Genomic DNA, 26,893 nt, shown 5'->3' with positions numbered 1-26,893 from the left:
TTAAATCTTGATTACTAATGGAAATGAAAAGAACAGTCTTATATAGATAACTACAATCAATAAGCCAAATATCTTTTTTGAAATTCAAATTCCTTTATTTCTGTGACCTTTTAAAAAGTAGGTATATGGCATATGAGTTTTAGTTTTATCTCCATTGTCTCCTATTAGGCAAATTCAACAGAATAAGGCCTCCATCAGAAGAATATTGTCATCTAACATGTCCATTTGGAAGTATTCAACTTTGTGAGGTCCATGAGAAAACAGGAGGAAAGGACAGTCCCAGTAGACCAAATAAAACTGATGACATGGAAAGGGAGATTTTTTACCTTAATTTCCAAGTATCCCTATGGGTTTGGGATGTGCTCACTTAAGGGTATACGGGGAAGAGTTTTTGAGGTCGAGGGCCTCCTGAAAGGCCACTATCATGCATAGCTTACTGTATTTTGATTACTTTTGGAGGGGGAAGCAGGAAGTCTTTAGGAACATTAAGGAGTATGAAAAGGAGGACCAGCACATGCTGGAAAGGAAAGTGATATGGGAGAAGCAGTTAATAATTGAGAACTGAGGTGTTTTACCTTCATAAGAATCATAATTTGCCTCTGTGAGTTTATTCTTTCACCAAACCTAATATATACAGAATATTATAATATTGTGGACAATAAAAAAATGAGTAAAGCAGTGTTTAGCCTGATGGAACTTAAAAGAATAGTTCAGAGGCAACATGGAGGATTTTGGGGGTAGGAAAAGAATAAATGAAACAAGATGGGATCAGGAGGGAGACAAACCATAAGAAACTCTTAACGTCACAAAACAAACTGAGGGTTGCCTGGGGGAGGGGTGTAGGGAGAGGGTGGTGGGGTTATGGACATTGGGGAAGGTATGTGCTGTGGGGAGTGCTGTGAAGTGTGTGAACCTGGCGATTCATAGACCTGTACCCCTGGGGCTAATGATACATTATATGTTAATAAAAAATAAAAAATTATTAAAAAATAAAATAAAACCTTTTACTGCAAAAAAGAATAATTCAGAGATAATATATGTACTTTAAAACTATAATGCAAAGTATGAAAAATACTTTAGAGGAGGAACAAAGAAATTTTTGTGCACTAAGCACAAGCAAAACAAGAAGTCTGTTGGTTGTTGGCAGATTGTGCAGGGACTAAAAGCTATGGTGACATGGATTTACACTATTTGTCAGGCTAAGGGGAAACCAGTGAAGATTTAAGTGCGTGGGAGCAATGTTATTGAATAGCATCATAACTGAGCTGCAATTTGCTAAATGGATAGAGTGGGGAGAGGCTGAAGGTGAAGAGAACAGTAGGAATAGGTGAGATAATAACAATATGGTGTTCATAATTGTGGGTTATTATTCTAGAATGTTCTATAGGCACTGCAAGTCATGGCCCACTAGGTTTTGAAATTAATTTACTTGGTGGGGCAAGCATTATAAAAAACTGAAATAGAAAAGAATAGAAAATATTGGATTTTACTGCACTCAGTAGGATAAGTATTATTTTATGAAACTTCTGTTTCAGTTTTTAATATTTTAATATATATGCATTTTGTTATGTTTTTATGGAGCTGTCATGTGAAATACATTTTCTATTGTGGATTGCGGTCCAGATAGAGAAACTTTACTAGAGGGTGTATTTATAAAAGCTTACCTTCATGGTAATGGTTAATGGCAATACATGAATATACTCTACCTACTTTAGGCAAGGGTATGAGAGAAATCCTTCAAGCACACTGTGTATAGGGGGATCAGTCTGTATTTGAAATAGCCACTGTCTTATTCTGCTACTTATTTTAGAAACGTCAGTTTGATCAGGAGACCATAAGTTTTGAATACTCAGTGTCATAATTTTGAGGTATCTCCTGCTTGTCTTTTTTTTTTTTTTGGATATTTTATTTATTCATTTATTTTAGAGAGAGGGAGAGAGAGAGAGAATGGGAGAAAGCAGAGAGAGAGAGAATCTTAAGACCAAGAGTAGGACACTTAACCAACTGAGCCACCCAGGTGGCTTGCATTTCCCATCTCTTGCATTTCTAAACACTATCAAATGCTTTCAGAACAATAGTTCTCAACAGAGGACATTTATCAATGTGTGGAGATACTTTTGGTTATCACAATAACCAAAATGACCTAAAATAGTTAATTAAAGGAAATGCAATTCCTAACAGCAGTTGTTAAGATTCATGCTAAGATTTGGTCTAACACAGACTCAGTGATCTTATTTGTAGAATGCTCCATTCATCAACTTTATTATTAGATTTAAAATGATGTATCAGTACTCGCTTATATGTGAACCAGAATGAAATGGTGCATGTAACAGTTTAGCAATATAAAGTTTGTAACTCTAGGATCATTTTTTGTATCTTGACATTAAAAGCAGAATTATATGTTACCACAATAATATCAACTAATTTAAAAGGCTATGTATATTTTTATATGTGAAGAAACAACTTTATCTTGAAGTGAGTTTAAAGAATAGGCAGCCAGCTGCCCAAGTAAATCACATCATTCAAAATTCTTTTTTTTTTTAAAGATTTTATTTATTTATTTGTCAGAAAGAGAGAGAGAGAAAGCACACAAGCAGGCAGAGAGGCAGGCAGAGGCAGAGAGAGAGGCAGGCTCCCTGCTGAGCAAGGAGCCCGATGTGGGACTCGATCCCAGGACCCTGGGATCATGACCTGAGCCGAAGGCAGCGGCTTAACCCACTGAGCCACCCAGGCGTCCCGCATCATTCAAAATTCTTAACCTAAGAGTTTTATAATTTAAAATAGATTCAATAGAAGTCACTGAAATTCTTATAGAGCTGATTATTTAATAAAATATAGGTGATCAGAAAGGAATTTTGTAAGGAAAAGGGCATGTGAAATTGGTACCAGGGTTGTTCCAGGCCCGCTGGTATACAAACTACATATAGATTCACCAAGTCATTTATGGCTTCAGCTATCTGAACCATAGGTGTGTTGGCCTGCATGATATGCAGACTTTCCTAAGCCTTAATACTCTGTGAGTCTAGGTTATGGATCTGTGTGTGTGTGTGTGTGTGTGTGTGTGTGTGTGTGTGTATAATTTGTTAGTGTCTTTTAGATTATTGCAGTATTATTTTCATGCCTTATCGATAGCCCATGAGGAGACATTGTTATAAAGTAACTCAATTTTTCAGTGGTTTGGCTTCTATTTGGCCTATATGAATAAAAGACACCCTGCTCATAAACCTGATTTTTAGCTGACGTTGTCACAGAGTAACTGTTCCCACAAGCCCGACCCTCCTAATGTCTTCATAAGACACTTTGGGGGTACATTTGTTTTTTCAGATCACTTTGTTCATGTGTTCTATGGGGTAGGTCCTTAAAATTTATATTTCTCAAAAAATTTTTAAACTAATGTTTCATGGTTGCAATAGTTAGGCTACTGCCCCAAGCCTTAAGAGATCATTGGCTGCGGCAATTCAAAGGTATGAATGTTTCTTTTTATGTAGAAAGATGAAGCTCATTGATTATTCAACATATTAGTAAATTCTCAATTTTTTCCAAGGCATTTAACCTTACAATAATGTACAGAACCACCTCCTGGTGGTTCAAACATGTAAATGGATCTATGAAATGTCAAATTTTTGTGCCATTCATGACTCATGAAGTTACCATTACCTTCCCCCAGTTTTTGTACCAAAGATACATTTTTGATTAGCTAGTTATTATGTATACTTATTTATTAATCAGGATTTCTCTGGATATATAAATCAGTATTTCTCTTTCTCTCTGTGTCTGTATTTTAAAAAAATCACCAAGACATTAGGGAGGTTTCACCATACTTTGTTTCCTAGATGTAACTATTTTTTTCAAAGATCCTTCTATAGAGTTTATAAGTAGAAAATATATTATGGTGAATGGTGAAAAATCTCTTTGGAAAACTTGGAATAACAAGGAAAAATTTAAAAATGTATTTGTGAGCTCAGGAGAAATGATAAGAAATTATATAAGGTTTTCCTGAACTCTTTAAGAGATTAAAAACTTTCTCACTTACAGGGACCTTTTTGTCAAAGACATTCTAAAAATCATGGATTATTTTTTAAAATCTGCATTACACCTCTTTTATACTTCGGCTTGCATGATGTAAAGAACTGAGAGTTTCTGCTATATTCTCCCTTCCAGGCTAAACTGATCCACTACTTTGCAAATTTATAAGGATTTAAATTCCTTATAAATTGGCTATGAGTCATTGCTTAATTGAAGTGATTCTATAATAAATAATGTCATTTAATCTCACTTCATTGTACTACATTCACTGAATATGTAAATTCTCATACATATATAGCCTGCTCACAGCACTCAATATCTAACTTTTATAGTGAATTAGAGGCCCGTTTTCGAAGTGATCCAGTTTCGGTAATAAACCACTTTTGTGTAGACTCCAGGTTTGTTCTTTTGACCACAGTTGTCTCCCCAGCTCACAATTCCAATGAGATACCAGGTATCTTTAAGATCCTTTATGACTAGAGGTCCCCCAGAATCACCCTGAAAATAAAAGAAAGAATATTAGCTAAATATAAAGCTTGTTACTTAAAATATTCTTATGAACCACATATTTTATTGTTCGATAGCATAGGTATTGATTACCAATTATAGACTAGTTAATTGAAACATGGATTTCAAAAGTTTTAAAAGCCTTAAATTTTAATTTCCACATTTTAATTTTTTCAGCTTTATAGACATATAATTGACAAAATTGTGTATATTTAAAGTGTACAACATGATATTTAATAGACATACACTTTGTGAAATGATTACCACAATCAGTTAATTAACACATTTATCACTTCACATAGTTACTGTGTGTGTGTGTGTGTATGTGTGTGTTTTAAGAATGACTAAGGTCTATTGGCAAATTTCAAGTACACAACACAGAAAGTCTATCTAGCTGGTGTTGGTTTTTCTGACTCCAAGCAGGGTGCTTGGACCTCAGTTTTATTGGACAGACTAAACCCCTCACCATGAACCACAGTTATAATCACTGTATTCCTGTCTTGGACCCTGTCCCTGGGTCACCTTCTCAATATTTTCCCCAAGTTTTCTATGGCTAAAGCTTTGTCTTACCACTGACTTGCACAGTCATGGAGCAGGCATCTTACCTTTGTTTCCCATTTCAGTGAAATCTCTTTATGACCATCTCTTTTCTGAGGTATATCACTGATCTCACCATTTGCCTAGATTCCCATGTGCTGTCTACAAATGGGCTCCTGTCACCACCTTCTCCTTGTGCATCATGGTTTGGAACTCTCTGTGCATTCTCTGAATTCTAGCTGCCTCCCTCCACATTCTCAGCAACCAAGGCTGGATATGTACCAGCTTCTGCTCTAGCTCAGCCCGTGGGCTATAAAACTCCCTGCTCCTTTTCTGATAGAGGTTTACGTGTGTAATTTGTGGGACTCTGGGCAGAGTTTTCTGCCACTAATATCAAAGCAATTTTGGTATTTCACCATGTAGAGTCACCTCCTTGGAATTTTCAAGAATTTCTTGTTATAAAGCAAGTGCTTTCAGGAAGAAATACGCTTTCTACCTTTGTCAGAAAGCATACAGGCTGGATAGCTATTGGACAGCCGAGGAAGGCACTGGAAAGGGCACCAGGCAATCCCAACATGACCCGATCTGCCTTCTTCCTCAGCAGTATGGCCTGTCAGCCTCCTTATGCTGATTACTTGGGGGCCCCTCAAATACGAATTATAATTTACACCCTCATAATTTTTGCTGTGCTCTTTCTATATATAGAAAGATAATACTCTTCTCTTATTCTATAACTGGATAAGGGCCCTTTATCCTTCAGGTCTATATCCTTCGTTATGATCTCTCTGTTACTTGCTGCAAAAATGTTCCCTTCATGCTAAAAGTATTTGTTATCCTTATACCATTTAAAACATCTCATCATAGTTTGTCGCTCATGATTATTTCCTTTCTAGATGAGCCCTTTAAGAAAAGGGACTCTTCTTTATGAACCTTTGGAACTTCTAGTATTAAGAAAATATAATTTTGTTGGTTTGTTGGATAGCATCAAAGAAACTCTGTTTATAACATTTTGCTTAATAAAACACCTGAAAATATTTGTGTTGTGAAATCTGCATTTAGCAGTTATCGAACTGATAAGATGTCCATGTTGATACTAACATAAATAACACATAATATTTCTTGAAAGAGATAAAAGTGTTTTTGAATTAATGATATTAAAATAATCTCTCTCTACCTACCCTGCAAGCATCATACATTCCTTCTAGATATCCAGCACAAAACATTCCAAATTTTATATCACGGCCATATACATGCGGTTGCTTGCACACATCATCACTTATGATTTTCAGTTTGGCTTCTCGAAGATTATTTTGGGATTTCCCTTCAGGAAAAACAAAGTCATTTTAGTGTTTACAATCAACATCCTTAGCTAGAATGAAGCAAGTGAACTTTTTTCTAATCTAATATATTTCGTACTTAAAATTGTCAATACAGAATGAGGTTTATGTAAACAGTTTCTAGAGAATAGATTTCCTTTTAAATTCTGGCACATTTAAATGATAATTATTGTCCTTATCACATTTTATAAAAACCTATACTAGGAATAAAAACATTTCCCAGAGAGCAAACTCTCTTGCTATTGTTATATGTATGTACCTAGACTGGATTTTATGATCCAGAGTGTATCTAAGTATGCCCCCAAAACATTCAAAAACAAAATCATTTTTATTTATTGGAAGTTTAAGTTAGTATATAGAATTAAATCATTTTGGAGAGGATCATGGAATCTTTGTTACCAGAGACTATCTCTACACAGTATTCTTTTTTTGAATTAACATATAATGTATTTGTTTCAGGGGTACAGGTCTGTGAATCATCAGTCTTACACAACTCACAGCACTCCCCATAGCACATACCCTCCCCAGTGTCCATCACCCAGCCACCCCATCCCTCCCCCACGACCCCAGCAATCCTCAGTTTGTTTTGTAAGATTAAGAGTCTCTTATGGTTTGTGTCCCTCTCTGGTTTCATCTTGTTTCATTTTTCCCTCCCTTCCCCTACACAGTATTCTTATCCCTGATCCCTTTTAAATTAACTTCTGTAGCTCTGAAGCAGATTTTGCTGCAACTAGACATTGCAGCTGAGCAACGGGAAAACCTGTAAGGTGACCGAGGAAGGTAAAATGAGTAGTGGAGCAAACCAAGAGGAGAAGGAGATGAAAAGGGTTGAGGGAGGCTCACAAAAATGGACCATGGAGGGAGGGGGTCTTGGAGTAAGGGTGGGCATGAGGATGAGAACACGCCTGATAAGTACTTGACATTGCATTGAAAACAGCGTGTAGAAATAGACTCTAGTTTTGATGAGGGAGTATTTGCTTCATTTATGTCTTCCTTGAAGCCCATCCTTTCCAAACTGCCTCTCCCTTATGCCATGTGTTTCTCACAGACTGCTTATCACACACCTGCCTTTCTCGGTATAGGCACAGGAGTGAGGGTTTAAGTTCGCCAGTCAGTCCAAGTACCCCTGGACACAAGCAGGGCCAAAAGAGACCTTTTCAGGACTTAATGTCGATTCTGGCCAAGAGGATATGTTCTTCCCTCTGCAGCTACTAGGGGAAGATGATGTAGACCCTGGTGTTGCTGGCCACCTTTGATACTATGTGGAGCTAGAATCCCTCCATGTGAAGGCAGCCTCGGGGAGAACAGAGCCAGAAATAGGAAGATTCAGACATTCAGAATCAAGTGACATCATACATCATACTCCTGAATCCAGCTATGTCTGAAACCAGACTCCTGTCATCTCTCTTGACTTCTAAATTACAAGGGCCAAATTTGCCATTTTATTATTATCTTTGCTTTAGTAAGAGTTGAGTTTCTGTCACTTACAAAATAAGAGCACTCAACAAATCCAACCAAGCTGTGTGGAAATGGGTGGCAGGATAATATTGTTGGAGGTTAAATCACACTGTCCTAAATCGGACATAGTGCTTGTGGTCCTTTCTGAGATACTTACCACCATAGAAGAGTGCTCCAAATCCTGTGATATAGACTGTGGAATTTGGTTGGAAGGATGCAGAGGCTTCCGGCAGACAAACCCGGCGGATGTCATTGGTAAAGGTGACCCTGGGAGAGAACTGCACAGCAGCAATATCGTACTCTCTTGCTGGGAAGTGGTATCTTTCGTGGACAATAATTCTTCTGACATTTCTTTTCATTAATGGAGGGTTGATTGTCATTCCAAAACTAACAGTCCATTGATGTGGATTTGCATTACTGGAAATTGTTAGAAATGAGCAGAATATATAAACTGCACTGTAATAATTACATAAAGGTTAATAAAAAACTCCCTCTTAAAAATATATGTTGTAATGATAGTTTCCTTTGACCTTTAAATCTAGTCTATTGCTATTTTGAAAAAATAAACTGTGTACAAACAGTATCTTAGAGCTGGGATCCAAAAAAGAACTATGAATTTCAGAACTGTAAAGCATATAAACTACCATTCATTTATCTCTTCAACAAATATTTATTGAAATTCTATGTGATGAGCCTTATATGGTTAAAGTGGTGAACCAGATAGAAAAAGTGCCTGCTGGTGGATGTATTCGATTCCAGTGAAGGAAAAAAGCAAAACAAATTAACAGATAAATAAATCCAAGCAGTAATCACAGTTATGAATAAAATAAAATAGAGCAATTGAATAGAATATGGGAGTGTGTGTAGGTAGATAATTCTCTTTTGAGAATATGATGTTTATTTATTTATTTATTTTTTAGATTTTATTTATTTATTTGACAGAGAGATCACAAGTAGGCGAGGAGGCAGGCGGTGTGGGGGGGGAAGCAGGCTCCCTGCTGAGCAGAGAACCTGAGACCATGACCTGAGCTGAAGGCAGAGGTTTAACCCACTGAGCCCCCCAGGCACCCTGAGAATATGATGTTGAGATTGAGACATGGTTGATGAGGAGCCAGCTGTGAGAAGACAGGGAGACAAGTTTCCAGACCAGCCTGCCAAGGCCTGATACCAGCTGGGCTATAGTTCAAGACACATGGGAAGAATGGTGGGAAATGAAGCTGGCGAGGTAGCAGGAACCATATTTTCGTGTTTCTTACATGTCATGAATAAAGAGTTTAGATTTCATTCAAGCGATATGGGAATTCCTTGGATGATTTTAAGCCATGAGTAATGTAGTCTCTTGTACATTAAAAAAAAATTACCTAGGTTCTTTCTGGAGAATATATTGTTGGAGGGCAAGAATTAATAAGGAAAAAGTTGTCAGAAGTCTTGTGAAAAATGACCAAATGTGGGTGACTTCTAACTTGGGGGCTTGAGCAACTGGTGGATCTGGTATGGATGGAGACTGGAAAGGTCGTCTAGTAACAAAAGATCCTCCAGGAGTCTTTGTTTTATACTTAAGGAAAATAAATTCTAGACGGGTTAAACTATTTGCCTACTATCATGTCTTCTTGCCTCTCTGGCTCTTCTCTTTATTAGACATGGTCTCTCACCACAATTTACTTATTAGTAGCAAGATTAGTGTTCTTAACTAAGTAATTGAACTAACATCACCCATGAGGGATAAGCAGAGACAGATATTGCCCATACAGATACTTGTTTCTTGACCTAATTATTTCTTAATAGGTAGTTTTAGTCATAGAAAGAAGCATATAAGCATATATCGTGGGGTTTAAGTCCAATTTGAAAGCTGTAATTGTGTTGGGATTATTATTTTTTTCTCTAAGGCAACTTAAAATTTAAGATGTGTTTTTATATGCAATTTTTATGTGCAAAAATACTTAAATGAGAAAAACTAAATAAAAATTGGATTGTGGGGAGCACCTGGGTGGCTCAGTCAGTTAAGTGTGGAACTCTTGATTTGGGCTCAGGTCATGATCTTGGGGTTTTGAGATCAAGCCCCATGTTCAGCTCTGCCCTAAGTATGGAGACTGCTTAAGATTCTCTCTCTGCCCCTCTCTGCTCATACTCTCTTTCTCTCTTAAAAAAAAATGTTTGTGAACACAATTATTCATATTGTATAAATATGACATTTTTGTTTATAATTCAGTCTTTTGTGAGTTTTATGGATGTAAATTTGCTCTCTCAACTTAATTATGCCTAGATAAACTTAACATAAATCAAGTATTTTGAACTTGGGAATGCAAAGGACAGACCTTGAATACTATTTACTCATATGGAAACAATCATTCTAGAACTTTCGGACAATGTCCTGATACCATTTAATACAGCTTGTATTTGTTATATTTGTAGATAATGAGCCCGAAATAAACCTCTGACATGAGAGATACTAAGTGAAGATTAAAGATAAACTTTCTAAATTCTTAATCCAGGCGCAAATAAAAAAAGATACAATTTAATGGTGATAAGTATAAACCAGTAATTTGGATCCCCATCTAAAATGTAAGAAATCAAAGTGGGACTCCTATCTGGAAACCATCCCTTTAAAAAGGATCTGGGAATTTTGTTGATTATTAGCTTGAAAATCAATCATGTGATAAGAGTTCTTAAAGTATTAATTTCATATAAGACTGCAATGATATCAAATAATCTCAGAGTAGCGAAGGCCATAAAAAATCATTTGGTCTTCTCACTGATCCAGTGGTTGAAAGATGGGACTTTGCATGAGGCAGACATATATGCCTATGTTCGGTTCCACCATCCCCTAACAATTGTGACTTTGGGCAAGTTACTTAACTTTTCTTTCTTTCTTTTTTTAAATTTATTCATTTTAATGAGAGAGAGAAAATGTGTGTGAGCAGGGAGAGGGGCACAGGGAGAGAAGGAGAGAGAGAACCTTAAGTGCTGGGCATGGAGCTCAATGCTGGGGCTTGATCTCATAACCCGGAGATCGTGACCTGAGCCCAAATCAAGAGTTGGATGCTTAACTGACTGAGCCACCCAGGCACCTCAACTTTCCTTATTTCCCTCAGTGTAAAAGGGCTTATCAAGCAGGGTTTGCTTAATGAGGCAAGTGTAAGAATTACATAAAACAAATCTTAAGCATCTAACTAAAAATTTGTGGCACATGGGAGCTTAATAAATGGTTAATAGTTGCTGTTGTAAGCACACACTCTCCAGTAGCAATTCTTTTTGCTTGAATCCTGCAGGTGGGGACCTCTCCTTTCCCACCTCTTTCTTCACCTTGGGATACCTCGCATGTTTGAGCAGCTCTAACTGTTGACAAGTTCTTCCTTGATACCTTAATTCTCTTCCACAGGAAAGCATCTCAGACATAGGGTTTGCATGGCAAGGCTATATAGTTATCCTATCACCTTTCTTTATCATCCAACACTCTACTCTAAGAGTATTTCATTTCACTATGTTTTCTTTCAAGTCTGCTGTCCAGGACAGAATTCACTATCCTAGTCAGGATTTGACCAACGAAGAGTCTCCTTTATTTTGGAATCTGTAGTTCTCGTAATTCAATTTAAATCACCATGTAGTTTTGTGAACAATTGACTCACAGTGGGTTTTTTTTTTTTTTCTGACTCAAATTTCTAAACAATTTTCACATGTTAAAACACAAATATGATTTTGGTACTAATACACTTGGATTTTTTTGGATTTATTTAGAGCCTTACATTTATACCAACTAAAATTAATCATTTAGTTCTTGTTTATTACTCTAACATAATTAATGTCTTTTTGAAATTTCTGTTTTTCTTACCCAAACATTTGTCATCCTTTCCAGCATCTGTCATCAGCTACTTTGTTGATTATAACTTCCACATAATCTGCCAAGCCTAGAAAATACACTGTCTAGGACAGGGTGCAGGAGTAAGGTCTTTGGTGGGCCATAAAAAACATCCTCAGCATTTTAATAACAATTGTTAATCATGATCCTTTAGTGAGAATTTTTTAGTTATCAAGCTACCTATTACGATCACATTCAATTTATATTGTTTATATATAAAGAAGCCTTCCCATTTTACTTTGTTGGTATGACATTGATCATATTATCTATTTTGAGAAGTGTATTTTAAGGGAGACACTGACAAAATCAAGAACATTTATAGGAGAACAACCAGATTGTAGGGCATCTGAAGCTGATGCTGTGAAATAAAGTAGTGATATTTATTTTCACATATGGTTTGGAGATTTTCACTCATTTTATATTGTTTGGATTGAAAAAGAGAAAATAAGGAAATTTTTCTTTGCATGGTTCTATGGGGAAAAGAAAGAAATTTGATCCTTGCTGCTCCAGATCAAAGAACAAATATCAATGGTGGAAGTTATTAGGTTGCAGATTTGGCGTTCAGTGTTATAAAGATATTTGCACAAGTAGAACCATCTACCACAAAACTGGCAAACTTTGGAGAGAGTAAGCCCTCCATTCCTTTGGGATATTCAAGGACAAACTAGGTACCTGCATAAGGGATTTCTGTGCATTCTAACATATTGCCCTATTGAGCTCTGATGTCTTTCAAACTTTAAGAATCTAAGTCTCTATACAGATTTGGACTCAGGCAGGCAGAATTTACTATGGTATCAAAAGTCAGAATTTTATTTGCAAATATCTTTTCCCATTTGGTAAGCTGTCTTTTGTTTTATTTTGTTAATGTCTTCCTTCACCACACAAAAGCTTTTTATTTTGGTGTAGTCCCAAAATGGTAGTGTAGTTTTGGTATAGTTTAATTTTGCTTTTGTTTCCCTTATCCAAGGAAACATGTCTAGAAAAATGTTTCCACAGCTTATGTCAAAATGATTGTTGCCTGTTTTCTTCTAGGAATTTTATAGTTTCAGGTCTCACATGTAGGTCTTTAATCCACTTTGAGTTTACTTTTGTGTATGTTAGAAGATGGTGGTACAGCTTCATTCTTTTGCATGTAGCTGTCCAGTTTTCCCAACACCATTTGTTGAAAAGACTGTGTTTTCCCATTGTATATTCTTGTCTTCTTTGTCACAGATTAATTGACCATATAATGGTGGGTTTATTTCTGGGAACTTTATTCTGCTCTATTGACTTGCGTGTCCATTTTTGTGCCAATATCATATTTTCTTGAGTACAACTTTGTAGTCTACCTTGAAATCTGGGATTGTGATTCCTATAGCCCTATTTTTTCCTAAGATTGCTTTGGCTATGTGGGATCTTTTGCACAGTGAATGAAATCATCAATGAAACAAAAAGGAAGGAAACCTACTGAGTGAAAGAATATATTTGCAAATGACATATCTGATAATGGGTTTATATTCAAAATATAAAAAGAATTTATACAACTCAACACCAAAACAACAACAACAACAACAACAACAACAACAACATCAAACAACCCCCAAAAAACAAATGCTCTAACTGAAAAATGGGTAGAGGGCCCAAACAGACATTTTCCCAAAGAAAACCTACAGACGGCCAACAGACACATGAAAAGATGCTCAACATCACTGGTCATCAGAGAAATGCAAATCAAGACCAAATGAGTTTATCTTTGTGTATATGGCCCATATATACAATGCAGTATTATGCCTCCATCGGAAAGGATGAACACCCAACGTTTGTATCAACATGGATGGGACTGGAAGAGATTATGCTGAGTGAAAGAAGTCAAGCAGAGAGAGTCAGTTATTTATCATATGGTTTCACTTACTTGTGGAGCATGAGGAATAACATGGAGGACATTGGGAGATGGAGAGGAGAAGTGAGTTGGAGGAAACTTGAGAGGGAGACAAAGAATGAGAGACTGTGATGGGACGCCTGGGTGGCTCAGTGGGTTAAGCCACTGCCTTCGGCTCAGGTCATGATCCTGGGGTCCTGGGATCGAGTCCCTCATCGGGCTCCTTGCTCGGCAGGGAGCCTGCTTCCTCCTCTCTCTCTGCCTGCCTCTCTGCCTGCTTGTGTGTACTCTCTCTCTCTGACAAATAAATAAAATCTTTAAAAAAAAAAAAAAGAGAGACTGTGGACTCAGAAACAAACTGAGGGTTTTGGAGGGGAGGGGGTGGGGGGTGGGGTGAGGCTGGTGGTGGGTATTACGGAGGGCACGTATTGCATGGAGCACTGGGTGTGGTGCATAAACAATGAATTCTGGAACACTGAAAAGAAATAAAATAAAATGAAATTTAAAAAAAAGAATAAAAAACCCCAAATGAGACATCACCGTAAACCTATCAGAATGACTAAAATTAAAAAGATAAGAAAAATGTGTTGGCCAGGATGTGGAGAAAAAGGAACTCTTGAGCACTGTTGGTGAGAATGTAAATTGGTATAGCTATTGTGAAAAACCATATAGAGGTTTCTCACAAATTAAAAATAGAATTACCATATGACACAGTAATACCATTACTGGGTATTTATTCAAAGAAAACAAAAAACACTAAAAAACACTAATTCAAAAAGATACATGCACTCTAAGTCAAAGCTATAATGAGACATCACGGCACACTTGTCAGAATACCTAAAGTCAATAATGTAAGAAACAACAAGTATTGGCGAGGATATGGAGAAAAGGGAAACCCCCTTACACTGTTGGTGGGAATGCAAACTGGTGCAGCCGCTCTGGAAAACGGTATGAAGACTCCTCAAAAAGTTGAAAGTAGAACTACCCTATTATCTAACAACCACACTACTAGGTATTTACCCAAGGAATACAAAAATACTAATTCGAAGGGATGCATGTTTATAGCAGCATTATTTACAATAGCCAAATTATGGAAACAGACCAAATGTCCATTATGAATGGATAAATAAGATATGGTATATATACATTACTTAGCCATAAAAAAGAATGAAATCTTAACCATTTGCAATGACATGGATGGAGCTAGAGTATTATGCTAAGTGAAGTAAGTCAGAGAAGGACAAATAGTATATGGTTTCACTCGTATGTCGAATTTAGGAAACAAACCAAAGAGCATAGGGGAACAAAGGAGAGGCAAACAAAGAAACAGACTCTTAACTATAGGGGATAAACTGATGGTTACCAGAGGGGTGGTGAGTGGAAGGATGGGTTAAGTAGGTGGTGGGGATTAAGGAGTACAGTTATTATGATGAGCCCTGGGTGTTGTATGTAAGTGTTGAAGCACTAAATTGTATAGCTGAAACTAATATTACACTGTATGTTAACTGGAATTTAGATAAAAACTTAAAAAAAAAAGAAGCAAGAAAATTTTATATGCACCCCTATGTTTTAATGCAGCATTATTTACAATAGCCCAAATATGGAGGTTACTTAAGTATCCACTGATAAACAGATAGATAAGGAAGATGTGAGGTGTACACACACACACACACACACACACACACACACACACAGAGGAATAATACACAGCCATAAGAAAGGAGGAGATTATGCTATTTGCAATAGCATGGATGAACCTAGAAAGTATTATGCCAATAATAAATAATTGAGACTGAGAAAGACAAATGCCATATTATTTCACTCATGTGTGGAACCTGAAAAAAAAAAAAAAGGAGTAAACAGGTAGAATCAGACTTATAAATACGGAGAACAAACTGATGGTTGCTGGAGGAGAGGAAGATTGAGGGGTGAGAAAAATGTAGAATGAATAACTTCCAGGAATAAAAGGCACAGCATGGGAAATATAGTCAGTGATGCTGTAATAGTGTTGTATGGTGATGGATGGCAGTTACACTTTTGGTGAGCACAGTGTAACACATAGAGAAGCTGAATCACCATGTTATACACCAGAAACTAATGTAACATCTGTGTAAACTATACTCCAACACCCCTTCCCAAAACCTGTGAGGCCGTGACCTATGAGTGCTAAGATAATTACTACTACCCCCACTAATTTTGCAAAGAAGTATACAACTGTAACATTATATTAGAAAAGAACCAGAAAGAAAAGTTTCTCATTTACCTCAGTAATATTTGGGGGTATTGGTTATTACTCAGAACATAATAAAACTCAGTTTTTAACAGTAGTGGAGGCCAACTTAGAGTCAATAACTTACTTCGTAAAGCAGTGCGCTGCTGTGATGAGCCATGTATTACTGACCAGGGTGGCCCCACACTGATGTATGTTATTACGCTGAAGGGAAGCTTGCCAAGGCCAGGCAGCCTTGGCTGCGATGTCTCCAGACATTATTCTGTTGACTATTAATGGAACAACTCGTTTACCACAACCTGTAAGAGATAAGATCATTAAGTCATAAGAAATGTCTCTGTAGTCTTTGGTTCAGAGTACCTAAGAGAGAGCTCTAATCTAGTATTGACATTTATCATTATATAAACATATACAATATTAATATCTATCCTTTTTGTTTCCTGATATGTTGATGTTTTGCTCATCCCTGTGTTTATCTGTGGATATATATTGCTTACTAAAGCTATGTTAAACTACAAAGGGTTGATATATCACAAAGTAGGTGTCCTGAGGACTTTAGATGTCCTGGGAACTCCTACTAAGACTATTGCTTCCCAGTTTCAGAAGACCCAGTGTGTTACTTTGACCTGAAATTTTCACCAGAAGAGCTCCCCAGACAAGTAATTGCCCATTTGTTGGAACTCCTTCTCCCGTATATTTTTCTGTGTGACTAGTTCCTAAGGTGTGCATGGGTTAATGTATGATGACCAGTTTCTCACTCTTCAGGATAGAGAGTTCCTTGTTTCCACATAAATATCCCATTCACTATTGGTGGGAATAAATATGTACTGTATTATGTGTATCAGATCAGAGATTATTTTGCTACTTAGGGTTTCTCAGAATTAAGCTTGTTATGAACATGGTGCTAATAAAGAAAGTATTGTAGTTCAAATCTTCTTCCAACTAATTGAGTATTGAAAAAGAAAACTCATTTTATTTATATTGACTACACAGCACTGTGGCCTGTCATTTTATTTATTTATTTATTTATTTATTTTTAAGATTTTATTTATTTATTTGACAGACAGAGATCACAAGTAGGCAGAGAGGCAGGCAGAGAGAGAGAGGAGGAAGCAGGCTTTCCATGGAGCAGAGAGCCCGATGCGGGGCTCGATCCCAGGACCCTGGGATCATGACCTGAGCCGAAGGCTTTAACCCACTGAGCCACCCAGGTGCCCCGTGGCCTGTCATTTCAGAAATCTCCACCACTCTGCCATCACTCTAGTGTAGACTACCTTTTTTCTCATCTGGAGGACTAGGATAGCTTTAGTTTGTCACCCTGCTTCTGTCCAGCTCTTTTGATCTATTCTCCATACTGAAAACTGAGTAATCTTTCTTATATGTGTAAACCCTTTAGTGACTTCTCATTGCCTTTCAAATAAAGTCAAAATGTTTCAGTATGGTTCTGGTCCTTGATCACTATTAATCATACCCATTTCCCATTCTATGTTCCAGTTACACTGACATTTTTCAGTTATAAGAAATGACCATGTTCTTGCTTTTCTGAAGATATTTTTACATACAACTGCCCCTGTCCAGGACACTTATTTTACTTGCCACTCGATTCATGCCATCTCCTTCTCTCTCCTGTCTCAGGGATCATTTTCTGACCCTATAAAACCGGGTTAAGCTGACTCTGTGATTGACTGTCAATCACATTGTGCACTTTCTCTATTGTAGCATTTATTACACTATTTTAACATTTCCTGATTTATTTATGTCTTCCCCTATCTTCGAACTCTTCATTTTAGAGGAGGGATCGTGTCTTATTCATAGTGGGATTCGCTTTCTGGCACTTGGTAGATGTGAAAAAGATACTTGTTGAATGAATAGAAATATATAGTGTGTTTGCAAGATACAGAGGCAAATGCATGAATACCTTTGTTCAAATTCATCACCACTTTGATAAAATCTTTCAAAATTTAGGCCACAGTGATATGGAGTGAGTGGATGGAGCTGCTGTCAACCATGAAAATGAATGTATTAAGCAAATTTTATAGCTCAGTCATAGACAATACGGTCTGTTTCCTCCCCATTTATTGCTTTCTTTGATTTTATTTCTCAGCAGAAAGAACATTTCATAGCATTTCTAAAATTAGAAAAACAAGCCCATTTATTCCAAGGCAGAAATGCATAATTTATTTAAATTACCCCCAAATTCCCACCATGTGAAATGTTTTTCTTGAACATGACGAAAAAGATCAGTTTCAGAGTTAGAAAAATGTATTTCCATCTGTTGTCCCGTTGTTAGTCTCTTCCAAAGAGAATGTGTGACATGGATGGGAAATTATGAGGTAATACTTGAAGACATTGTCCTTTTTGATGTGGAAATTGAATTTGTTTTTAGAAGCTAACTAGACTTACATGCTTGGACAGTTAGCTTCCCTGTTGATGAGCTCATTGCTGAAAAACAAAATGGAATATAGATTGATAATGTGATATGGTCTTAGTTGGTCTTTCAGAGGATATTGACTATATGAACTCTGGACAATCGAGCATGTAATCAGGAGAATGGCAACCCAATAAACTAGATATGTATACAATTTTTATAGAGATTCATAGGCAACCTCTGGGTAGGTGGAAAAATCCTCAAGCTGTAGGTGATTAAGACACAAATAGTGGATGATTGAACCCACAAGTAGTTTGTATTAATTCAGAACAGGGATTTCCTAATGGGCAGGATATAGCCTCTTTGGATTTCACTTCAGGAGATAGAGAAAATGGGGAAAGAGGGAGCAAGTAGATGGGGTCTCCAGGCTCAAACCCAGCCTTAGTCAGAGCAGCTCTGCTTTTATCTCTTCTGTTGAAGAATTCATGTAAGCCTTTCTTTAGTCAAAGGGTTTAGGAATGAAAAAAAATCTTTGAAACCACCCATATAAACTATATTTAAAATACTTCTAAAACAATTACTAAATTGTCAAAATGATTTTTTCTGAAGAATAAACGACTATGTAGTCTTATCCAACATCTACTGAATATTGGTAAAGACCAATTATTGGACAGAATCTAAAATCAAATTTTCTCAATTTCCAACAAAGTTAAGAATCTGACAAAGGATTGGGACGCCTGGGTGGCTCAGTCATTGTCTGTCTGCCTTTGGCTCAGGTCATGATCCCAGGGTCCTGGAACTGAGCCCCGCATCCGGCTCCCTGGTCTGTGAGCCTACTTCTCCCTCTCCCTCTGCCTGCTCCTTCCCCTGTTGTGCTCTCTTTCTCTCTTTGTGTGTCAAATAAATAAATAAAATTTAAAAAAAATCTGACAAAGGACACATGAACATTTCAACTTAAATTGATGGAAGGTTATTTGAAAATCGTGTTGATTTTCAAGATAAAAAACCTTACTGAGCAGAATGAGGATAAACTGTTTTACTTATTTCGACCAGTGCCATGTTTCTCAGACTCATACTCTCTGTCTCTAACTTTACATTGTGCAAAATAAGAATGTTTCTTTCTACTCACCTTCTATAAATCCAACTTGGCAAACTGGTAAGGATGAATTCAGTGAAGCAGGAATTTTGAAAGTATCCAATTCAAGAATACCCTTACAGGGGCGCCTGGGTGGCTCAGTTGGTTAAGCAGCTGCCTTCTGCTCAGGTCATGATTCCAGGGTCCTGGGATCAAGCCCCACATTGGGCTCCCTGCTCAGTGAAGAGCCTGCTTCTCCCTCTCTCTCTGCCTGCCGCTCTGCTTACTTGTGCTCTCTCTCCCAAATAAATAAATAAATAAAATCTTTAAAAAAATAATACCCTTACATTCATGCCCAAGTCATTATTTGATGAAGAATCAATTGCTCAGGACAGATTCTCAGTATTTACTCTGCAGAAGAACTCAATTTTCTGTCAAATGTAGTTCGACAAGAAACAAGAAACAAGAAACAAATTTCTTGTTTCAATTTTTAAAACATAATTTAGTATTTCCTACATTAGTTAGTAATGGATTAAAATGGAAAGTAGTATGATATTAGAATTCTTCCTCAAAACTTCATCTTAGTTTGAGCAAGATGCAAATTTCCCCTTTCCAGGAAGGATACCAGGTTGTTTGAAATGGTTGTGAGTGTAATTGGATTTTTGAGGAGTGAATTTTTAGGGAGAATGATTACACTTAGAGTTAAAATATCCCCATGCAAGTAACTAGCTGTTGATATCTAATTTTTACGAAATAATTTTACTTTTCATGTGAAGGAGTGAAATGAACATTAACACCTAAGTCATGAAAATGAGCCTCTAACATACTTCTGAGTTGAGAGTAATTGAGTTAGTATTCAGGGGTCTGCATGCTACAAAGACCATGAGGGGACCTGGAGCACACATGAACCAAATGTAGGCAGTGACCTGCTCTTTCACAGCCATGGTGTTGTAAGGGCCTACTTAGCCAGAGTGACCCCATCTCGGTAGAACAGCCATTTTGTTGTTCATGCAGTGAACTTAAATTGACCCTGCCCCCCGCCCAGAGGAACTTACTTAGAAACAAGTCTGGGAAACCAGTAAAATATGGCTGACCAGTCCCTGATAAAAGAGCCCAGATATAAGGACGGGTAAGGTCAGGCTGAGATAACAGAGCCCAGATGCAAGGACAATTCAGCCCAGGTGGATGGAGGTGTCCAATCAGTAAAGCGCACATACTATCTCCCTAACCACCAAAGAATATAAACCCTGCCTTTTGGGCGCCAATTCTCACCAAAATGATAGGCTTCTTCAAACAGCTACTATAGGGTAAATTGTAATTCAATTGGCCACCCGTTTGTGATCTAGCATGACTATGCAATTATCTCTCTGTGTTACAATCTCATTGACCAGGCTCAACCACATGGCCTTTGCTCTATAAAAACTGGTCTGTGAGGCTGGGGGTGGAGGGGTCACTCTCTCCGTAGGAGATGGCCCCGGCGGTCGGTTTGATTCTCTGTGCTGGCGTGAAATCAAGCTTTGCTTGACCTTTGCTTTGTATCAGTCTAGATCCTTTGATCACGGACCCCATCAGTGTTTGCAATGCAAAGGAGCCGATTTTAGCTTCCCTTTGACACACTGCATCCCACAAAGGATCCATACCACGCAGTGTTTGTTTTTCAAAAGAAACCCCAGAAAACAACAAAACAAAAAAAACAAAACCAACCCACAGATTCTTGACAAATAACAGATAATCTTGGGCTGCAGGGTTATTTCTAGACTTGGTCTAGAATTTCAAGTTTTCCACTCATTGGGAACCGCCCAGATTGAGTGTTCATGGAGAGCTGTGATTTTGCCTTGAGGATTCTGCTGAGGTTTTCACTAAGTGGGTTTTCCTAAATGTTAGTAAACACTCCTCTTTTTACATTTGGAAATTTGGAAACTTTCAAGGTTTCAGCTTTTTCTACTACCAGTAACTCGCATTATGCTTTCAGGTTTCCAAAGCACGTGTAGAATTTACTAGCTTTCTAAGTAGTAATGGCCCATATGTTTCACATTTTCTATTTTCTTATACATCCTCATATACATGATTACAGGAAGAATAATTGCAATTTTTATGGATGAGAGACCAGAGGTAAAGTCATGGGCCAATTACTTGGGTGGTCTTAAAGTGACTCGGTGGGGTTAACTTTCAAATCAGGTTCTCCAACAACATCCTGCCTTTTAAGCTACTAGTCATTAAGATTAAAGTGTAGCACATAAACTGAGCCTGTAGAAAACAAAAAGGCCAGGCAACTGATAGCCATTTTGTGTTTCATTGCTGGTTTCAGATAGCTCAGGCTTTTAAATTTCTGGCAAATTAACTGGTTATTGGAAGTCACACACAACGCGTCATATAATTTATCAGAATTGCCACTATTTCACAACCTTGACTCATTTGTTTCCCCACTTAACAAGGTGGATTAAGCCCTTGACAGGTTCTTCCCTCCTGGGTTGGGAGAGGTCCCCAGCTTTATTCCTGGAGTAGCTGACTCTTCACCAGCAAACTCGCGCCCATCCCATTCCCTCAGATTTTCACTTCCTGGTCAGGTTTCCTCTTGAGGAGTCAGCCAGACCCTTACAAGGGTAGGGCATCCTGTTTCACCTCTGATATTAATTACTTACCCTGAAACTCTCTTAAGTCTGGTATCCATTGGAATTTGTACGAGAAATCTGCACTTGTGTGCCAGAAGTAAGTATTGCAGAAGTAGCTTAATGCACAAGGGTAAACAGGTTTGTGTCTAGCTGGACTCCACAGAGCTTTAATATGCTAATATAAGAGATGAATATCATAGACAGAATTTCTAAGACGTGTTTGACCCAGAGCACTTTTTTAATATAAAGCCTCTCAAGAAATTAGAGATCTAGATTTGAATCTTACATCCTTTTATTTGTTAGTGTCCTTAATTTTTTGTTTCTCTTTCATATTTATAAAGGTGAATTTGCCTACTTCCTAAGAATATAGAAATTAGATGCTGCATGTGAAGAGTGTAGAAAAGGGACTTGATAAAGATTGGTTTGACTTTTTAGAGTAATGATAATGGCATAATGGTTTCCAGTGATTTTTTTCCTAGCTCAGTGATTTTAAAAAAATTTTATTTTATTTTTTTTCTCACCATAGGATACACCCTCCCCGGTGTCCATCACCCTGCCACCCCATCCCTCCCACCCGCTCCCCTCCAGTAACCGTCAGTTTGTTTCCTGTAGCTCAGAGATTTTTAAAACATCACTTTTAAGGTGGCTTTAGTGGCTCCAAAGTTGGTTTATCATTTTCCCAAATGCCCACAGGAGAAAAAGTTAAGAGAAATGTCATAATTTCACTATATACAGAAATCATCCATATTTTTAAAAGGCAACACATGAGTTTATGTTTTAGGAAGGTCATGCCCTGAAAAATAGTTGTTGCTAAATGCTTGGTGTTTTCACTAGCTTAGTCATGGAGGCAGTGGCTGGATCAGATTAATTCTCTATTAGTGGTAAGGTTTGCCTTTATTTAAGGATGACTGCTGGTCAATACCTACAGGAAAAACCACTTGACAACTAACTTCAGACTTGCTTTTATCAGAGAAACATAAAACCTTGAAATGCCATTTTTTTAACTTGAAAAAATTTTTCCCATCTAAATTCTAGTTGTTATTTGGGATGGAAGTTAATGGTAAGTAAGTTTAAGATAAGACATAAAGTAGAACTAGTAGAAAACTTCACACCCGAAAAAAGGGTGTACCTACTTACTATTAACTTGAACTGAAGACGCATTTATGGGTAAGGCTCTTGTGTTCCTTATCTTCTGATTTAAGATGCTAAGGATTTTCTCCTTTATTAAGGCCCTTTGCTCAGTAGAGGGGAACTGAAACACCATAACGATGTCTGCTTTCACACCATCTTCCTCTGGACTGCAACGTACAAGAGAAAGATGTTTATTCAAGGAATACATTGGGTCTTACACTCTTTCCTGGATTTAACACCCCTGAATTATGCCTTAATTGCTAAAAGTGTTGAGAACTAATCTTTTTACATCGACATTCATCTCTCTGTCACTGTCTGACCCAAGATCATTTTATATGTTCCCTCTTCAAGTTTCCATCATATTTTGAGCAAATTTTCCCCATTAATTTGAAGGCTTGTTATAGCAGTTGGGTAAGATTCAGATCTCAAAAAAATTTCATCCAAATTGTAAAGTCTGAGGATCAGAAGAAACTTTAGTGGTCTCTTTGGCCAGCTGATACCTACATCACCTCTAGGCACCCATGGCCCTCTAACCCCAGGGCAGTAATTAAAATGATGGGAAATTTACTTCCCTCCAGAGGCTGTTTCTCTTTGGTCAGCTCTGATTTTAAGAGAATTCTTCATTTTGAGTTGAAATGTGTCTCTTTATATCTTCCACTACATTAGGATTAGGTCTACCAGTTGGTACATATACAAAACATCAAGTTCCTCTCCCACATAAAATATTTGAAGACACTGGGGCGCCTGGGTGGCTCAGTGGGTTAAGCCGCTGCCTTCGGCTCGGGTCATGATCTCAGGGTCCTGGGATCGAGTCCCACATCGGGCTCTCTGCTCAGCAAGAAGCCTCCTTCCCTCTCTCTCTCTCTGCCTGCCTCTCCGTCTACTTGTGATCTCTCTCTGTCAAATAAATAAAATCTTAAAAAAAAAATATTTGAAGACACTGACATTCCTGGTTCCTGAGTCTTCTCCAGATTAAACATGTCCAGTTCCTTGAACTTTTTTTCATATAAACAAGTTCAAGTCTCTCTCTCTGTAGTATTCAGTTTTTCCTTTTAAATTAGGAAAACCAAACAATTAAAAGCCTTTAAAAAATTAAATCTATGTACTGATGTACTGATCTACTTTTTCTCTTATTTTTACACTTCAAAAGACCCAAGCTCTGAAAAGCACTACAGGCCTAATTCTTCTGAATCCTTTGACTAAAAACAGGAAATCATATTGATTCTGAGGCACTTTTACATATTGTTGTCCATTTAGGCTCCAGAATGTGAAGATACAAATAATCAGAATTTTATGACATATTGGCAAATGTAAGACCAAGTTAATTTTCCCTCTTTAGACAGAAGGAAAACATTGTTTATGAGGTAGAATTTCTCTGGGTCCACAGAGAAACTTACAAGTTATAATGACTATAAATTTCATGGAGTTCACAAGACTATAATAATGTTTCTAGAATGTTATGGCAAATCAGAATTTGAAAAGAAATGATACGAAATCCAGAGAATTTCAGCAAATATGTGCTTTTTATCTCCTAAACATTGTAGAATTTATCTAATTTATATTATAAAATCCTTCTGGAGGTTACTAGTTATTTAGTAAAGGTGTAAGGAACTTGGAATAAGTCTTCTAATAAGACATTAGTGTGTTGTAAAAAAATTATTTCCTCTATATAAATCAGTCTGAATATATTCATTTTTTAGGAGGATGAGTCTTAAAGGCTAATAGGTTTGCGCCTATTATGTACCTATGTTCTGCTACATGCTTTCCAAATAACACAGTTGAAGCCTCTGAGTAATTTCTGCAATTGATATGAGCCTTCTCCCTTTACCATACAAACAGAAAATCTGTTAAAACAGGAACATTTTTTGTTTGAGAATGCCTCCTGGGACTTCATTACAGGTAAAACTTACGATCCCATTCTGCAGTCAAACTTTGCCTTCTTATTTTTGAACTGATACATCTGTCAAGACAACTTGATGGGTTTTCCCAAGGGCACAGGTTCTGGTAGTCCTGGGCCTTACAATCAGTTGATGGGGTTTGAATCCTTTTTCTGTCACTTGGGGAACTTTGAACGTATCACTTAACTTCCCTGCATCTTAGTTTTCGCATTTAGAAAATGGTGGTCAGCCCTGTATCTCCAGACCATATAGAGATACCATTCATGAGAAATCTTAGGCAAAAGCCAACCTCACAGAGACAACAACATATGAGTGTTCCCATCTCCCTTGCCCTATGTCCCTCCAGGTTGGGAGTCCACCTTTGCCCAAACATACATACGTCAGTCTGACTACTTGGTTCTTGATATAATGCTTGTTCAAGGCTGAATCTATAAATATCTCATCCACCTGTTATTACAACAAGAGAAAAACTCCGTGTTAATAAGATATTTTATAATAAAAATATCCTTCTGATTAAAGGCTAAAAAATAAAAAAGAATTTTAACATGAGTAATATTGTTTTACACCAGTGGCTTTCAATTCTCATAGTGAAACAATCATTGGCAGGTTTTTTTTTTTTTTTTTTTTTTAAATTATAGACACTGGAGCCCCTCAGAGTTTTGGTTATAATTGATTAGGAAGGAACCTAGGCATTCATATTTTTAAAAACCTCCCCAGGTAATTCTAATGGGCTGACATAGGTACTTAAAGAATCTTCCTAAAATTCTATAGAAGGTGAAGCCAAAAGACCCAGAGCCAAAATGTGGCATGGAGGGAGGCTTTGAGAGAACCTTGGTTGAGTATTGGGTTTGAAGACTATCCTGCTGCTCACGAACTGGGCAACGTTGGAAGTTACTGAACCAATCTGAGCCTCAGTTTTCCAACCTGTAAAAAAAGATACTGAGGGGCGCCTGGGTGGCTCAGTGGGTTGAGCCACTGCCTTTGGCTCAGGTCATGATCTCAGGGTCCTGGGATCGAGCCCCGCATCGGGCTCTCTGCTCAGCGGGGAGCCTGCTTCCTCCTCTCTCTCTACCTGCCTCTCTGCCTGCTTGTGATCTCTCTCTGTCAAATAAATAAATAAGATCTTTAAAAAAAAAGATACTGATATGCTGCTCATAGGGTATAACGATTAAACACACATAAGATGTTGGGTATATTTTGGTAGTGATCTGCAGGTGGTTCCCGACCCCCCAATCCTGGCATCGCAGGTCTCAGATTTCTCTGCAGGTCTTTGGCTCTAAGTACAGAGAACAGGCGTTAGGCATTTGGGAGAGAGCCAACGATTTTTAAATTGTTGTTGGTTGTGGGCCCTAGTGTAAATCAGGGAGGAAGAAGGAGTAAGACAGCGTTGTAGATTTAGATGAAAGCTGTATTACTCAGTTTATATCACCATGGAAGGAGAAAATAAGCTACTACTTTTGGTTCATTTGCACAGAATTTTAATTGCCTGATCCAGCATCATGTGGCTGTGGCTTATCACGCCTGGGGTTTGACTTGCAGTAACTCTTAGTGACCACTTGGTGGCAACAGTGTCATCTAAATTAAACGAGCGTTGCATTTCACGTTTGATGAACCAAATGTGCAAAACCCACTTCCTAAGTCTTTAAGGAAGGGGCAAGAAAACCAACTCATTTTGAAAAATGCAAAAACATGAAAATAAATGGAAGGCTATGTCAGAGATCAAGGAACAAGTCATGGCTTCCTTAGCACTACCAGGCATTCACAAGTACTTAATTGGGACACAAAATACTCCTGGTCTCCTTTAACCCTTACGATAACTGGTATGGAATAAAAATGATCTTGGGAGATGAACTGTGAGAGACTGTAGAATCTGAGAAACAAACTGAGGGTTTTGGAAGGGAGGGGTGGGTGAGCCTGGAGGTGGGTATTAAGGAGGGCACGTATAGCATGGAGCACTGGGTGTGATGCATAAACAGTGAATCTTGGAACACTGAAAAAAT

At 37.6% G+C, this 26,893-nt stretch overlaps 1 protein-coding gene across 1 annotated transcript in view; it reads right to left on the bottom strand.

Annotated features, from left to right (window-relative positions):
- Window positions 1–4,362: 4,362 nt before the first annotated feature.
- The window catches only part of LOC111148830 (transmembrane protease serine 11A-like), a 40,920-nt gene continuing 18,389 nt past the window's right edge, over window positions 4,363–26,893 (bottom strand). Inside the window, exons 4-10 of the mRNA XM_022505651.1 lie at window positions 25,273–25,340; window positions 23,002–23,162; window positions 18,213–18,251; window positions 15,937–16,108; window positions 8,023–8,282; window positions 6,249–6,391; window positions 4,363–4,524 (exon numbers count right to left, since the gene is read on the bottom strand). Coding sequence (XP_022361359.1) covers window positions 4,363–4,524; window positions 6,249–6,391; window positions 8,023–8,282; window positions 15,937–16,108; window positions 18,213–18,251; window positions 23,002–23,162; window positions 25,273–25,340 — 1,005 coding nt within the window. The remainder of the gene's footprint in view (window positions 4,525–6,248; window positions 6,392–8,022; window positions 8,283–15,936; window positions 16,109–18,212; window positions 18,252–23,001; window positions 23,163–25,272; window positions 25,341–26,893) is intronic.

Source organism: Enhydra lutris, unplaced genomic scaffold, assembly GCF_002288905.1.
Source record: "Enhydra lutris kenyoni isolate GAN:26980312 unplaced genomic scaffold, ASM228890v2 scaffoldscaffold21, whole genome shotgun sequence".
Classification (NCBI taxonomy): domain Eukaryota; kingdom Metazoa; phylum Chordata; class Mammalia; order Carnivora; family Mustelidae; genus Enhydra; species Enhydra lutris.
This window is presented reverse-complemented; position numbering and strand designations above follow the sequence as displayed.